The sequence below is a fragment of the Arachis duranensis genome, chromosome 8 (genome assembly GCF_000817695.3).
Source record: "Arachis duranensis cultivar V14167 chromosome 8, aradu.V14167.gnm2.J7QH, whole genome shotgun sequence".
NCBI classification, from domain to species: Eukaryota; Viridiplantae; Streptophyta; class Magnoliopsida; order Fabales; family Fabaceae; genus Arachis; species Arachis duranensis.
Window position 1 is genome coordinate 13,558,352 of NC_029779.3, and position 15,625 is coordinate 13,573,976.

General features: G+C 35.9%; 2 protein-coding genes across 4 annotated transcripts; one reads left to right on the forward strand and one right to left on the reverse strand.

The window, feature by feature from the left end:
- The first annotated feature begins 275 nt into the window (after positions 1-275).
- On the forward strand, positions 276-7,021 carry LOC107460925 (pyridoxine/pyridoxamine 5'-phosphate oxidase 1, chloroplastic). Of its 3 annotated transcripts, none has more exons than XM_016079355.3 (14): positions 276-488; positions 2,129-2,556; positions 2,639-2,677; positions 2,931-3,098; positions 3,232-3,337; positions 3,492-3,658; positions 3,823-4,065; positions 4,503-4,591; positions 4,691-4,741; positions 4,839-4,929; positions 5,392-5,496; positions 5,585-5,655; positions 5,832-5,955; positions 6,461-7,021. In XM_016079355.3, exons 2-13 carry the CDS (start codon positions 2,215-2,217, stop codon positions 5,950-5,952), a joined length of 1,593 nt encoding a protein of 530 aa, XP_015934841.1. In that variant the 5' UTR covers positions 276-488; positions 2,129-2,214; the 3' UTR covers positions 5,953-5,955; positions 6,461-7,021. The 3 variants fall into 3 exon arrangements, with proteins under 3 accessions (XP_015934841.1, XP_015934838.1, XP_015934839.1); XM_016079352.3 differs by having other exon boundaries at positions 277-488; positions 5,832-5,927; XM_016079353.3 differs by having other exon boundaries at positions 277-488; positions 2,166-2,556; positions 5,832-5,927.
- A 4,350-nt stretch (positions 7,022-11,371) lies between these two features.
- On the reverse strand, positions 11,372-14,276 carry LOC107460924 (transport inhibitor response 1-like protein; the record flags this gene model as incomplete). The annotated part of the gene is given in 3 exon segments (XM_016079350.3): positions 11,372-12,931; positions 13,020-13,536; positions 13,701-14,276. Coding segments are annotated over 3 exon segments (1,812 nt in total). The 3' UTR covers positions 11,372-12,172.
- Between the last annotated feature and the right edge of the window lie 1,349 nt (positions 14,277-15,625).

The window sequence follows — 15,625 nt, forward strand, 5'->3', positions numbered from 1 at the left end:
TGGACTCCTAATGAGTATGGTTTTAAAAATTAGACCGGCCGGTCGAATCGGTTTAATAAAAAATCGACAATAAAAAATGTCCGATTCGATGCTTATAACCGTTAAGAGAAAAAACCACTTAAAAACCGTCGAATGAGCCGATTACTGACCGGTTGGATCGGATCGGTAACTGTCTGGTTCGTATAAAACGACGCCGTTTTGTTTATTTGGGAAAAAAAAAAAAACATAAAGCCGTTTTTTAATTTGTGAAAAAAAAAGACATAAACGGATCCACTGGTGAACCAACCCCCCTCTTCCCCCAATCATTCGTGCACTCCCTGGAAACCTCTGAAGCCAAGGAAAACCCTAGCCCTTCATCGCCGCCGCCGTCCCCAGGTCCTCAGCGCTGCCGCTGCTTCCTCTTCCCCGTGTCGTTTTCATCTTCCTCTTCCCCAGGTAGCATCGGCACGTCGTTTTCATCTTCGCTGGCTTCTCGGCACGGAACCCAGGTTAGTGGCCCTGCTTTCAATTCTTCGCCTCCGCTTCTTCCTTTTAATTTCTGAATGTTCGGTCTTCGTCTTCGTCTGAAGTTCTGAAATTGTTGTTCAATTTTTGTTATATTTTTCTTGTAATGTTTTGTAAATTGTAATTGTCTGCTGCTGATGGATCTGTCTCGTATTTGCTGGTTGCTGAAGGCTGTAAATTTTTTTTCAAATTTACTGATGGCTCGATGGCTCTGTTAGTCTGTTGCTTTCAATTCTTTGCTCTGTTACTGATGGCTCGATGGCTCTGTTAGTTGCTGATGGCTCTTAATTTTTTTGTTCAAATTTACCGATGGCTTTGTTTGTAGTTGCTAGTTTGGCTGGGTGAAGGTTTAGTGTTTTGGAATGTTTTATAATGTGCTAATGTTTGTAATTGCTGGCTTTGTTTGTAATTGCTGGGTGAAGGTTTAGTGTTTTGTGATTATTGGTTAATGTTTTGGTGTAGTGTTCTCTCTTTTCCAGATTTCCCTTCTCCCTGTATTTCTGCATGTTGCTGAATTGGTAATCAATAAATTTGCCTTTTTGCTATAAATCGGGACTTTACTAGGATTTGTTAAATTTGTTGCTGTAACTTGAATTTGTTGCTGAATTTGTTGCTTCCCAGTCACAGAATCAGAACAGAATGCTCAGTCAGTGCTTGATTGATTGGCTTTGCTCACTGATTGTATTTGATGATAAAATTTAAATTGATATCTTTTAAATTTTAAGTTTGCACTGCCTATGTTACTGATTCACTGTTCTTTCAGTGCTTTTTGTTGTTGTTAATCATTGTGATGAGCTTTGTTAAAATTTGCACTGCCTATATTACTGAGTGTTCCTTCCGTGCTTTTTGTTGTTGTTAATCATTGTGATGAACTTTGTTAAAATTTGCACTGCCTATGTTCCGGATTCACGGATTCATCCCTCTCGTCATTACCATTGGCATGAACTCCGAACCAAAACCCCAATTCTCTGGATAAAATTGTAACGAAAGCTGATTGGGATTTTTTCTTCTACTTAAAGGTATGAATCAGAATGATGAGGCCAAGTTGTGAATACACAAGTGTCAACGGACTATAATATATATTGAGTTTGTGACATTAGAAGGGTGTAATAATAACAATAATGGAATCATGTTATTTGAATATTGAGGTTTAACATTTAAACTCTCAGCTTCTCAGCCCTGTTTGATTCTTCATCTCAGGCAATTGAATCGAATCAACCAGGCCTTCCTTTTCTTTTTCTTTTAGTTGGTTCTTAATTTTTCTAATATATGTAGCTTTCTGAATCAAGTGGATCAGATTATGTGGTTTTCTTTATTTGGGATATTTTCCAAGACGCATTAGAAGAGCTATTTTATTATTATGTTTGCTATAATAATATTCACATGTTCTGTATGCTTGTGATTGTTTCGGTGTTTACATTTTCTTTCCAAGTCACTTGCTGTGGTTGTTCTTTGAGTTAAGGCTTTGTATGTGTGTGTGAGAATATGTTTGATAATGTTGAATGCTGTTGCATCTAATAGAACTTCTTGGAGTACCCTCATCTTTGGTCCTTTATAATTTATTTTATTATTTTATTCTAAAATGGTTTCTCTGGTTGAACCACCGGTTGGACCAATGAACCAGTGAACCAGTGACTAAAGCAGTTTGATGACCGGTCCAGTTTTCAGAACCTTGCTAATGAAAGATGCAGAAGAGGAAGAAATTAAGCGATGCTTTCATTGGTGCGGAAGGGAAGAAGCAGCATCATGATGTCATGCTCTCTATTCCTTACTTCTTTTAATTATTACTCACTCCCTCTTCTTTCTCATTCTCATTACAACACTCTCTCACGCGCCCCCACACTCTCACGCGCCCTGGCTTATCCGCAACCCTTTCCCGCAACCATGCTGCCTCCTGGATTTCGCGCTCTTTCTAACAACTTCTCAACAACCACTGAAGCTTCTGGAACCATGGACTCTTCTGTCTCAGTTACTTACCTCTCGCAGCGCCAAGCCGCCGAGATCGACGACACTCTCATGGGCCCTCTTGGCTTCTCTGTCGACCAGCTCATGGTTGCTCTCACCTTCCACCATTTTTTTTAATTTTATTTTAATGCTTAACGAGTTCCGTTTTTCTGAAACTTGCAATTTGTAGGAATTGGCTGGTTTGAGCGTCGCTACTTCCATTGCTGAGGTATTTATTCCTTTCAAATTACTGGTTTCATTCGTAATTCATTTCATTAGAGGAGAATTCCTGATAGTTTTGTTATGCCTCTGATTGCTATTTACATTCGATAATTCAACCTGTTTAAATTCTTGTTGATTTAGGAATGAGCACAAGTTTTTGTTAATCTAGTGTAGTACCAAGTTATGGAGTTACCTTAAAGGAAATGTAGTTGGAATATAAATAAGATTTGTTCTTAGCTAAAATTGATTTAACATCACAGGTTTACAAACCAGGCGAGTATAACCGTGTTCTTGTCATATGTGGTCCTGGTAACAATGGTGGCGATGGTTTGGTGGCCGCTCGTCACCTGCACCATTTTGGTTATAAGCCCTCGGTCTGCTACCCCAAGCGCACCCCGAAGCCTCTTTATGAAGGGTTAGTTACTCAGGTAGGATGGAACTCAACTTGTAAAAGTTTTGAACAGACTATTTTTCAGTTTGTATCTCTTTTCTTGTTATTTCTTTGGTTTTATGGTTTATTATGAGCTGCAACAAATCTCATATGAAATGTTGATGCTGTAGCTCGAAGCTCTGTCAATCCCTTTCTTGTCAGTGGAAGATCTACCTTCGGACTTGTCAAGTGACTTCAGCATTCTAATTGATGCGATGTTCGGATTCTCATTTCATGGTAGTTTATATTGTGTCTTCTAATATTGTTTGTCATTCATAAATACCTGCATCATTCTTTGTTTTATTAACTCAAGCTTCGAGTTTATAACCAGTGTGTAAGTTTTGGAATAAACAGTAGCATTTTATTGATTTGCTACTTTCTTATTTTGCAGGTTCTCCAAGACCTCCTTTTGATGATTTGATCCAAAGATTTGTTACCTTACAAAATTATAATCAAAGTGGCCCGAAAAGATCAGTTATTGTCTCTGTAGATATTCCATCTGGGTGGCATGTCGAAGAAGGAGATATAAATGGTATAGGCCTTCAACCTGATATGTTGGTATGCTTCTCATATATATATTTTTCTCACTATTTGTTGCTTTAACCGCTGAGATTTTAACCACTGATATTTGGATGTAATATATTGATATTTCATTATTTCTTGTATATATACAAGTTGTGTTTCGATTGAATGACTGCCTCATCTCCTTGTGTTTTATGAAGATTTCTTTGACAGCTCCGAAATTATGCGCAAAGAAGTTTAGTGGTCCTCACCACTTTCTAGGAGGTAGATTTGTCCCACCTGCTATTGCAGAAAAATATAAGCTTTTACTTCCACAATATCCTGGAACTTCCATGTGTGTCCGAATTGGAAAGCCGCCTAAAATTGATATTTCTGCTCTAAGAGAGAACTATATCTCTCCAGAGTTTCTTGAAGAGCAAGTGGAGGCAGACCCCATTAATCAGGTAAAGTGGTTGTTGGTGCTTTTCTTTTCTATTGGTGGCTAATGACTTAGGAGACTGCTGTTGTGTAGTACTCTAATCCATATAGCCAACCCTTCTTACTAGAACAAAGCTTGTTCTTGTTGTTTTGTTGGTGAGGTGGTTAATGGCTTTACCATGATCTATTTTTAACACTCTACCATGACTTCTAAGTAGTTTCTGCCAATATACATCCATTTTGACGTGCAGTTTCTTAACTCTGTTGTTAGAGTTGTCATTCTCCCTCCCCTACCCTGCCACCCTGGCTCCCATTTTCTTAAATAACCAAAAGTACTTTTACCATGATTGTTTTCAGTTGCCTTATCTGAGTATTTTGAGGAAGCAGATTTTAATGGCTATAACTACTATTATTTACACTCTAATCAATTTTATGTTTAACATATTTTATTTGTTACTTGCAGTTCCATAAATGGTTTGATGATGCATTAGCTGCTGGTCTGAAGGAACCAAATGCTATGGCATTGTCAACTGTAGGGAAGGATGGAAAACCGTAAGTTCTGCTTCTCTGGTTTCATGTTAAATTGTTCTTCTATACTTCCATGATATTTGAACTAATACTTCTAAATTTCTCTAATTCTCTTGGCTGTAGCTCATCAAGAATGGTATTGCTAAAAGCTGTGGACAAGGATGGTTTTGTGTGGTCAGTAAAAATCTGTTATTTTTGCGTTAGTGCAGATTTCTCCATTCTGTTCGGCAAATGATTATTTGTGTTCACCCACCACAATTACTTTGCACAGGTACACAAACTATGAAAGTCATAAGGCACGTGATTTATCTGAAAATCCGCATGCTTCACTTCTTTTTTACTGGGATGGTCTAAACAGACAGGTAACTATTGTTTTCATTCTTGATGGCCTTGTCGTCATAATTATTTGCTTTGCCATGTGTTTAAGGATGAAAGTTAATTTTTCATGCCACACGGTCTCATGCTTCCATTTGGGAAGCCAATGTCATAAAACATGACATAATGTACTCTACTCAGCAAACAAAATGAGGATAAGTATGGAATTTCATAGAAGAGAACATTTAGTTGTTGATGTAAAATTCTTTCAGATGATAACATAGTATACTTCCTTCATTGAACGGTTAATCAACATATTATATTTCCTTAATCTACAGAAATTGTATTTATTTATTTTTTTGCAAATGAAGATTGTGGATTAGTCTTTAATCACTTATAATTGTAAGTTTACAGAGCTTGAACTGTAGTTTTTGTACGAATTTAACGTGATGCATTGAGTCTCAATAATCGAAACACCATCTTATGTATTTTCTTGTTGCTTTTCCTAGGTAAGAGTGGAGGGGTCTGTTCAGAAAGTATCTGATGAGGAATCAGAGCAGTATTTCCATAGCCGTCCTAGAGGAAGTCAGCTTGGAGCAATAGTTAGTAAGCAGGTCTACAACTGCTTCGCCTGGATTAATCTAGTGGTTACATATAGAAATCATATATGTATACTTATTGTATCAACTTCTTGATGTTTAGAGTTCTGTAGTGCCTGGAAGGCATGTTCTTCATCAGGAGTACAAAGAGCTTGAGCAAAAATTTTCTGATGGGTAAGTTATTTAACTGTGTTTTGACTCGGTGTTAGTTTTGAATTCTGATAAAATTTTCTAATCTCTAATTTCAACTTGGAATTCTAATGTGTTCAATCTTTCATTTGGCTAAGGCTTATGCCCCTGCTAAGTCACTCCAGGGGAGCTGGAAATAATTTATTTATTTTTTCTTGCAGAAGTTTGATCCCTAAACCTAAGAATTGGGGAGGATACAGGCTAACACCAGAGCTTTTTGAATTTTGGCAAGGACAGCAATCTCGCTTGCATGACAGGTGTGGGCTGTTCCCTCGTTTATGACAGGTTGCTTGTTTTCAAATTTCATGTCTTTAAGTGGAAGACACAAAAAGTATCCATGTTTGCAAGTAAATAATGACCTCGAAGGCCAATAGGCGTTGGATTTTCAATGCACTAGTTATGTTCAGGGTCCATGCCATATGCATATGCTATCAATTTGAGTTTGATCCATCCTAGTCTTGCTACTTGATGATAACTTTGAAAAACAATCTCTCTCATCTAACTTTAAACTTTTCATGTATTATTTTTCCAAACTAGGTTGCTTAGATGAGTTTATGACGCTTATACAGTTATACTGAAAATCAGCTCTTATTAACTCCTACTAATCCGTTAGTCCCTCATTAGTCATTGATCCCTTCTTAAGGTTCCTTATGGTAATTTGCTTTTTGCTTGATCCTAATTTTTTTAACCCTCAAGATCAGAACCAGTTGCACTTTCAGTTTCAGATATTGCTTGATGTAAATCTCTCATGAGAATTTCAGATTGATTTTTCATGCGTGTTTTTCGACAGGTTACAATATTCTCCCCACGAGATCAATGGACAGAAAGTGTGGAAGGTTGAGCGGTTGGCCCCCTAATCTAATTTTTTCAATATATGTCAATGAAAAGTAAGAGGTTTTTTCAGCATTTATCTCGGGCCTCAAGTACAGAAATTTTTCAGATGGATGAGCTTTGAAAATTGGTAGAATTTGCAATTAAAAGTGACATACAATTATACAAAGACAATAATAATAATGCTGAAAGAAGGCTGGGATATCAAATCTAATAAATAGATCTGTTTATATCAAATCTATGATATGACCGAATTATATGCATTTCAGTATTGGCAAGTACGGAAAATTTTCCATTATCTCCAAAGTCCAAAGGTTTCCTTTAAAGAATGTAAACGATAATAATGATGTAAATGTTTACCTTGTTCCATACCAGTTGGTACTCGGTAGAATTTGAATGGATGTTGCTCTCACAGAGTTACAGTAGGTTTTAGGATATGTTCGATAAACAGCTCTAACGCATGTATACAAGTATAATATTATATTATTACTGGCAAATTCTGATGTTCTATTTTATCATTCTTTTTTGGCCCCCCAACAAAATCTGAATCTCATCATAGTCCCTTGGATGTAGCATCCTGAATTATTCGATATTACAGCACCACACTTTTGACTAAATGTTTCAATAATACCACTCTAGTGATGACTGATGAAAATATTTACTGGTGGATCTTAATTTGTTTGAGCCAGAATGCCAAATAATCAATGATAACCTCCCAGTTATGGGTACCATTATTGATATTCCTGAAATGAAGGGTGAAATAAATATGCAACATATTTGGTTTTGAGTATAGTAGCCTGTATCATTTATGCACTGATCTTTCACAGCTTCAAAAAGCAGATTCTGGTGTGAGGGAGAGAAAGTTGCATTAATAACACAAATTTTCTATTCAAATGAAGCCTTTATTTTATTCTTTTTCATTTTCACATCCAAAGATGCAAAAAGCTTTAATTTTCCAAAAGCTTGGACCCTTATTCTATAGTAAGAGTACACTAACACTAGTATTTCATTTAGTTAAGGTTGATCATGATTCATTGCCAAATTGGGGTCCACCATGAATTTAGAACCACCAAATTTCCAATCTTTTTATGCTCCCTCTCCTCATCCTTTTGACCAAATTGAAGCTACTAACACATGACAATCACACAGCTTGATTCATTGAAGGCAAAGTGACCCACCCCCCTGACTTGACAAAAAGAAAAATGGTTCCAATGAGTTTCAAAACGCTCAGAGTACTGTTTTACATGTCACGCTTGAAAGATAGATATCAATATGTGCTTGAGAGTTTCTAACCATTCTAAAGGAGTTATGATTGGAATGCTCTTTTCCCTCTCTTTCAAATCATGCACCAAACCAACCAATAAATAACCCTTTTTAGCCTTAATGGAATTTGAATTGTAACTTGTGTGGCATCAAGCCTTAGTTTTTTCTATATATTCCGCAAATGGGGGAGCTGTTTGTTAGAACTAATGAGTTTTCATCATTAGGAAATAACTGCATCTATACCAGATTGTGCTTCTTCTTAAACACCATAATCAGGCCCTGCCCACCATCCATGGAGGATCATCCATTTCTCGATCTTCTAGTCCGGACCCATTCCTCAAGAGGCCTTCAATTATCACATTTATGTACATTTTAAATACGGTGAAAACTAAGGTGAAGTCGACTTCACGTGACTCTCAGGTATCAATTTCATGTGAAATCGATTGCACCTGAATTTTTACCTAATAATATGCGGTAACGCGTAATTTGCTTAAATTAGTATTCATTAGCTATTGTAATATTTAATAAATATTAAATGAAATAAATTCTGATTATTTTTTGTTAATAGTTTTTTCTTACCAAACTAAATATATTTCTCGGTATAAAAATGGGTAAAGAATTATAAGTTAAGTTTTAAAGTGATTTTGGAATTAGTTGTGTATATTAAAAAAATAATCTCAATTACACTGATTACATTTTTAAGATTGACCATAATAACATGATGAATCACATGTTTAAACTTAGGTTGCTTGTAATTTGATCCTAATGATCCATAATAATTTGGGGAAGACACTAAATTATTAGGGTCTATAGGGGGAAAATGGTAAAGAAAATATTGTACAGGGCAAAAAGAAAAAGAAAGAAAAGAGTATTTGTACGTTGCACAAACGCTATCTTCCAAAACTTCATGTCATGTTTGGTCATGTAGTGGACAAAGATACCGAAGCAAGGGATATTGCTGCTTTTATTTCTTGAGGAAAAAAAAAAGAAAAACTTTTTTTTTTCTCTAATGCTTATCTTCATTATGATTAACCTTTTGAGGGACTTGAACACAACTTATCTAAAGAGAATTCGACAATATTTGACTGGTGTCCTATGCTCCCCCTATAGCTATGGTCTATGGATTAACATGAGCCCTTTATTATTTATTAGTGCATGTCTAATCCCTTCAGTTGTATTTAGTTCTGAAAATAGAATAAAATAAAATACTAAAAAATAAAATATAAAAATTAAAAAATATTTATATATTCTTTTTATTTATATTTTATCTGTTAAATAAAATTTTATATTTTTATATTCTTATTTCAGTATCACGTGGCTGTAAATAAAGGCTACCTTAGTTTTCTCATTCATTTCAGTGAAGTGTTTTCTAGTGCTGTATCTGGCCATGCTCCTTTTTCATTTCTTGTGTACCATGGATTTAATAAGATCATATCATAATGGTTAATGGACCTTCCCTATACTTAACATTCTCTTTATTTTTGGATAAAATAAGAATATTGTCAAGAATTCAGGTTCTATATAATTTAGTAAATATTTGATGATGCGATCAGATGAAGTTCGTTGTAAAATCCTTTGACAATATCAATATATCAAATTGATCTCTATTGTACATTAATGATTACAAGTTACAAGTGATCCCAAGTATTAACCTTTTACTCCTAATCAAGCCTACAATAATTGATGAGTTGATAACAAAATAGGAATTTCTCTAAATTCTTTAGGTGATTTTATTTTTACAGCCCCCATGATATGACCTTTTTATATATTGACCATCATTAGATACTAGATACTCAAGATTCACTCTTCTTACAATAAAATAGGAACTATTTATGTTCCTTGTTTGAGTTGTGAAAGTGAAATATCTCAGAATCATGGAGGAGTTTTTTTCCAAAATGTTTGATAACAAAAAAATATTTTAACTAAAATCGGTTAAAATTTGTCTTATTTAACTTTCATTAATTATTGTAACAATTAATAAAAATTAAATAAGACAAAATTCTGACTATTTTCTGTTGTCTTTCTAACATTAACGAACTTTTTTATACAATGCAATGCACATTTCACATGTATTTCTACAATCAGTAAATTTTTAAATCTACTATTTAACAAGTTATTTAAATGCACAAATTAGATTAGTCGATATTAAAACTCTTTACCATATTAGTGTATCAAAATTATATTCCTATTTTTTATACTTTAAATAGACTAAAAAATCATGAGATAAATCTCAAATCCTATTTGGTAGAAGAAATATATATTCCAAGTTGTGACATAAAATTAACACAGAAAGTGGCAAAACAGTTTTCTAAAACTAATCCAATGGAATAGCACATAACATCATGCTTTAGTGGTTGACATGGTGCTTAGATCAAACAGACAAAAGTTGAAGAAGGAAAACAAAAACAATTCCAAACCCTCTTTGGCTTCATGGAACTTTTTCATATATTATATTCTATTTCCATTCCTCATGAAGGCACCGACACCACGCCGAGCCACTATTGTTTTGTTTCATTCTTATTTTTTTATTTTTATTTTTGTATATCAATTAGTTTCTTCATTCTCACTATTTTATGTGAAACATGATACCATTGTTGATTAAAAATAAAAGCATGATTATAAGAAATATGTTAATAATAATATGCACAAAGCCATGATGCACCCCAACATTAATAGGCGAAACACGTGGCAGTTGCTTGATGATATAGTGGGCCCGGGCCTCGTTTGGGGGGCCTGACCAATCAGCCCAAAGCAACTCAACTTTTTAAGCGTTGCAACAAGTTATAATTATTATTATTATTGGCTTTCATCATTGTGTATGTGTGCTTAGCAACAGTACAATGCATGTAATAGCTAGATCTAGTTGAATGTTTATAATTTATATACGTTACTCATTCATTCAGTACCATATAATTTAATGAAACCCTTTTTTTATTTATTTGAAATTAAAAAGATAAAGGAGATGGACAGATCTAAATTCTAATCTAATGGCTACTAATTATTTATTGAACACAAAAGAGAAAACCAAGGTAAATGACCAAAGAAGGAAATACAAAATAGCAAGAGGACTATTCTACCCACAATGAGGAAAATGGATAAGCCAAATAATGAGAGAACTACTTAGTGTTTGTGTCAGTTCCTTTATTGTGTGTATCTGTTCACCCCACAAGCTTTCTTATCCTCAACAAAAAGCAGTGTTGATTTCATTATGGAAGGTGAGGATCAAAGAGTGAAAAAGATAGAAGGAGAAATGACCAAATGCCATTGGTCCACTTGGGTTAGACTTTGACAAAGAAAGAGTGAAACCCCAAGGCTTTAATTTGCATAGTCACATCCCACTTTGATCTTAACTTTGCACTAAGCAAGCAAGATATTTTCCCCAACACTATTTATTATATCATAGCAATAGAGTTTTAATTTTAGTTAATCCAACTAAGCAATGGAAAAACCCCACATGAAGAAAGGCAAAGAGGTTGTACTTGAATAACATTTCAAGCATAATTAAAGGGCCTTCACAATCAACTGTGACTTGTAATTCAGAAAAGGAAATGCATAGACACAGCACAAGAAGCCCCACAAAGTATAAATGCATATGGTCCATGCAAAATTCTTAAATTCCGGCATTTATTAACCATCTCACAATTGTTAACAATAATAATAACAATAAATTCAACAGTCAGGAGGGAGCTTCATCTGTTCAGCAGCACATCTGAAAAATCAAACATTTAAATAGAGACACAAATACGCTTATATCATCATCATAGCATAATGGGAATTGGATATTTGACACCTACGGTTCAAACTAACTATCACCTTAATCAAATTACACAAACTAACTTCTGCTTCTCTACTGTTCCGGTCCAAGAGTTAACAGAATGTCACCCTCCAAACCTCCTAATATCTTGATCCTTCTGAGCCTGCTTCCTAATCGACCTTCTATTTCGCTGAGGACATGAATAAATCAATTACCGGAGCAGCTTCAACAATCTCTACCAATTCCCCCTTTTCTTCTAGAGACTTTCATTTATGATGAAAATGAATGTAAAAGTACAAAAGGACATAAATATCAAGTATAGTGATACAACAACATTGGATAGTCCAATACCTGCGCGATTTCATCTTCTGTGTCATTCTCCGATCATCCTCCCCTAACTTTTCTCTATCCACCTTGCTATTTCGAGTCCTCTGCAATGAAAAATAATACAGAGAGATGTTTTCTCATATCCGTGGCATGCTGCCGCCCCAGCAATCCTGGCTAGAACAACAATTGTTAAGCTCGGCTTTGTTTGACATGGGCAGCAGAAATCTTCTGGCAGGTTTATTTAAAAAATCTCTTGCTGTATAATTTCACACAACAGCCAGCCACCAAGGATGGAAAAGGCTAGTAGGTTCTAAAACTTAAAAAAAGCTATTGAAGAATGGTAACACATTTAGGAGCATCATTCCGCGGCCGATCGAGAGACCGATACATGTATAATATCTCGATATGATCATCAGCTTTGTCTTCTTGACTATCAATGACTTCCAATGCTAGATGGGGCAATGCTCTTGCAATTTCTTGGCAACCTTGGCGTGTCAATTTACACGTTGACATCCAGAGAAATCTCATGTTGTAAAAATGATGCAACCCAGAATGCAATGCTGCATCCCCAAATGGGCTGTCCCTGATTTCAAGCTTTTGTAAATTAGGGCATCCTTCTAGCACATATTTAAGGCCCTGATCTGAGTCTCCAGCAAAGGCAACTGACAGTGTTCGAACTAATTTCCCATACATCCCAATGTAACGAAAAGCTTGATCTGTCAATAACCCAGATACAGCAAGTCGAGTAAGTTTCTTACAATTCATAACAATAGCACCAAAACCGTCATCCATGGGTTCATGGGTCTCAGGATCTGGCCGGTATCGCCCAATTATACAGAGACGAAATACAACAAGATCCGGGCAATTCTTTGACATAGCTATCACAGCTGCATTCGTCATTCTTTGGCAAAAGAAGAGGATCGATTGCAATTTCCTACAACCCTGAGAAATTACTTCTAAGCCTACTTCAGAAACTGGACCTTCGACCTCTTCCCTCGTGTTACCAGGGAAAACTCGAAGCTCCCGCAAATCTTTGCAAGTTGCAGCCACAGCTTGAAGACCTTCATCACAAATTGAATCAAGTACCTGCAACAGGAAAAAACAAAGGTAAGCATTAGATACTAACCTATGGAAAGGTAAACCGGTGTCATAAAAAACCGAAGAAAATACATACCCATAATGTTTGGAGTTTATGACATTGCAATATGACCGGTTTGAGTTGGTCAGCGTTAACATCAGCATAGCTAAGATTCAAAGATGTGAGATTAGCACAGGCCGGATAGATGGCCGGTAAGTAATCCGGCAAAATATCCCGGAACCCAGACAAACAAACTAGGGATTTGCAAGCTGCAAAGGCAGATGAGTAATCCAGTTCCTGATCACCAACAGCCACATCATCTGATGCACAGAATGAACCTGTCCCAAGATGGGTGAGCTGTGGAGCTCGATGCATCAGGCGGTACAACTGAGGAATGGAAACATAATGATTCAGCCTAAGCTTCTTCAGGTAAGGTGATCTAGCCACTAGCCTCTCCAAGGACTCAAAATTTACAGGGCACTCAACGCACTCAAACACAAGAGACTCCAGATGAGTCTCACCATCCGGAAAACATGATATCCAATCCATCACCTCCTCGTCTTCATCAGCATCCTCAACCACAGACTCCACAAGGTCAAGCACTCTCAGCAACCTGCCAATACAAGGCAATGAAAGTGTAAAACCCCTTTAACACAACAAACAAATACCACATAATGAAGAGTCAAATGTACAAACACCTAGAGTGCATACTCAGTACCCAACAATGCCACAAAAATATGCAACCTTTCCTTATCAAACAAGAACAGCAACGAATACCTGCAGTTGGCAGCAACAGCGGCAATTCCAGGGATCCCAAAACCTTCACAGCACACGAGAACGAGTTCCTTGAAGGAGGGGAAGGAACGAGCGATAAGGTTGAGGTCATCATCAGTGAGAGACATACGCTTCAGGTGAAGCTTCTCGAGCCAAGGGTAGGCATCGGCGAGTGCAGAGCCCCAGGGAGAGAAGTGGGCACCCCAGTTAAGCGGCAACAGATCGAAGTCCGCGAAGCGAGGCTTGCCCTTCACGGTGAGGGACCGGACACGGCGGAAGCGGGAGGTGGCGCGGTGTGGCGAAACGGCGTAGCAGTTTCCGATGAAGAGATCAGATCGGGTGAGCGCCTCCGCCCGGTACCATGAATGGCAGACGAGTGAGGCGGCGTTCCGGTCCCGGCGGCAGGTGAGGAAGTGGAGCACGTTCTCGAGAACAATCTCCAGCACCCGATCCGGCGGCGGAGAACGGATCTCCGACATGGGGGCGGCGGTGGAAGTGCAGTTGGGGAGATCGGGGAGAGAAGATCCAGAATGAGTCATGGTTGGATCAGTAAATAGAAAAAGGTTGAATCTTTGGGAAGATCATGTGATGGGTTGGTTCCATTGTTTCTATCTTTGCATTTCCATGAAGCAGCAGCAGCAGAAGTTGATGGAGTGTGGTTGTTGTTAGTAGTTTCCTTTTTTTTTTCTTTTTTCTTTTCTTTTTTTAAATTGAATTAAATTAATTGATGAGAGAGTGAGAGAGACAGAGTCTGTGGTGTGTGCTGTCTATGTCTTCTCAGCTCAGCATTGGGATTCTCTCTCTTTCTTTTCTTTTCTTTTCTTTTCTTTTTCTCACTACTTTCCTCTCACTTTCATTTTCATCACAAAATATCAACTCTCCTCCTCCTACATTCATTATTGGGGATACCTCCATTTTTATAATTATACAAAAATCATTTACATTATTAACTTCGGCTAATTTTTTTTTGTTATGGGAGTAAAAAAGGTAATATATTTTAATATTGTAATTTTTGGTATTTTTTAAAACTGTGGAAGTACATAAATTTCGGGGTCCGATTTTTGTACTTAAAATTTCTTAATTTTTTTTAACACAAATCTCTGAGACCGATTTGTGTACCTTTCAGAAATTCTTAGGTCCAATTTGTGCATCTCTCAAAAATTAAACGGTTTGATCTCTGTACCTCTAAAAATCGGACAGTCCAATTTGTATATCTCTAATAAATCGGACGGTCCAATTTCTACTTCTCTAGTTAAATGATTCCATATTTGAATATAACACCCCAACAATCTACATTTAAAAAAACACCACTACTACTCCAATATTAAAAATAAAAAGTTCTATTAACTTCATGCCCCAACTCCACATTTTTGAAATTTCATTTAATATGTTTTCCAAAACATTTTTTATGCTAGAACAGTAGAACTAGAAGAGCAGATTTCAAATCTTAATTCAGATTAAAATTCACAATTCTTAAAAAATAATAAAAAATATTTTATTCTAATAATTAAATATTATAGATACTAATAAAGGACTTACCTTAACTTTTAATTTAATTTAATAATAACTAAAAAATTAAATTATGATTATTTCATGGCTTAAATATAAAGAATTTGACCTATTATATAAGGACACATTACAAAAAGTAAGTTACCTTATGGGATTCCAGAGTCATTGCCAAATGCGAAGAAATAAATATGTTTTAACTATCTACCAATTTTAATTTTGTTTAATTGTTTATAAAAAATTCTCTTTTACCTGATGAGAGTATAAATTTGTAGAAGAAAAAATGATTATCAACTCAAATTTTTTAAAGATAACTTTCTTTAAAAAGGGAGGAAAAGACTTTATCACTCAGCTTTACAATGAGTAATAAATCTAAAAAATTTTATTAGTGGAATAAAATATGTATAACATAATAATAATAA

Bases quoted from the DNA above. Each gene is read 5' to 3' on its own strand.
- LOC107460925 (XM_016079352.3), top strand. From the start codon at position 2,215: ATGCTTTCATTGGTGCGGAAGGGAAGAAGCAGCATCATGATGTCATGC. The intron at 3,338-3,491 runs GTAGTTTATATT...CTTATTTTGCAG, and splicing joins GTTCGGATTCTCATTTCATG to GTTCTCCAAGACCTCCTTTT. The intron at 5,928-6,460 runs GTGTGGGCTGTT...GTTTTTCGACAG, and splicing joins CAATCTCGCTTGCATGACAG to GTTACAATATTCTCCCCACG.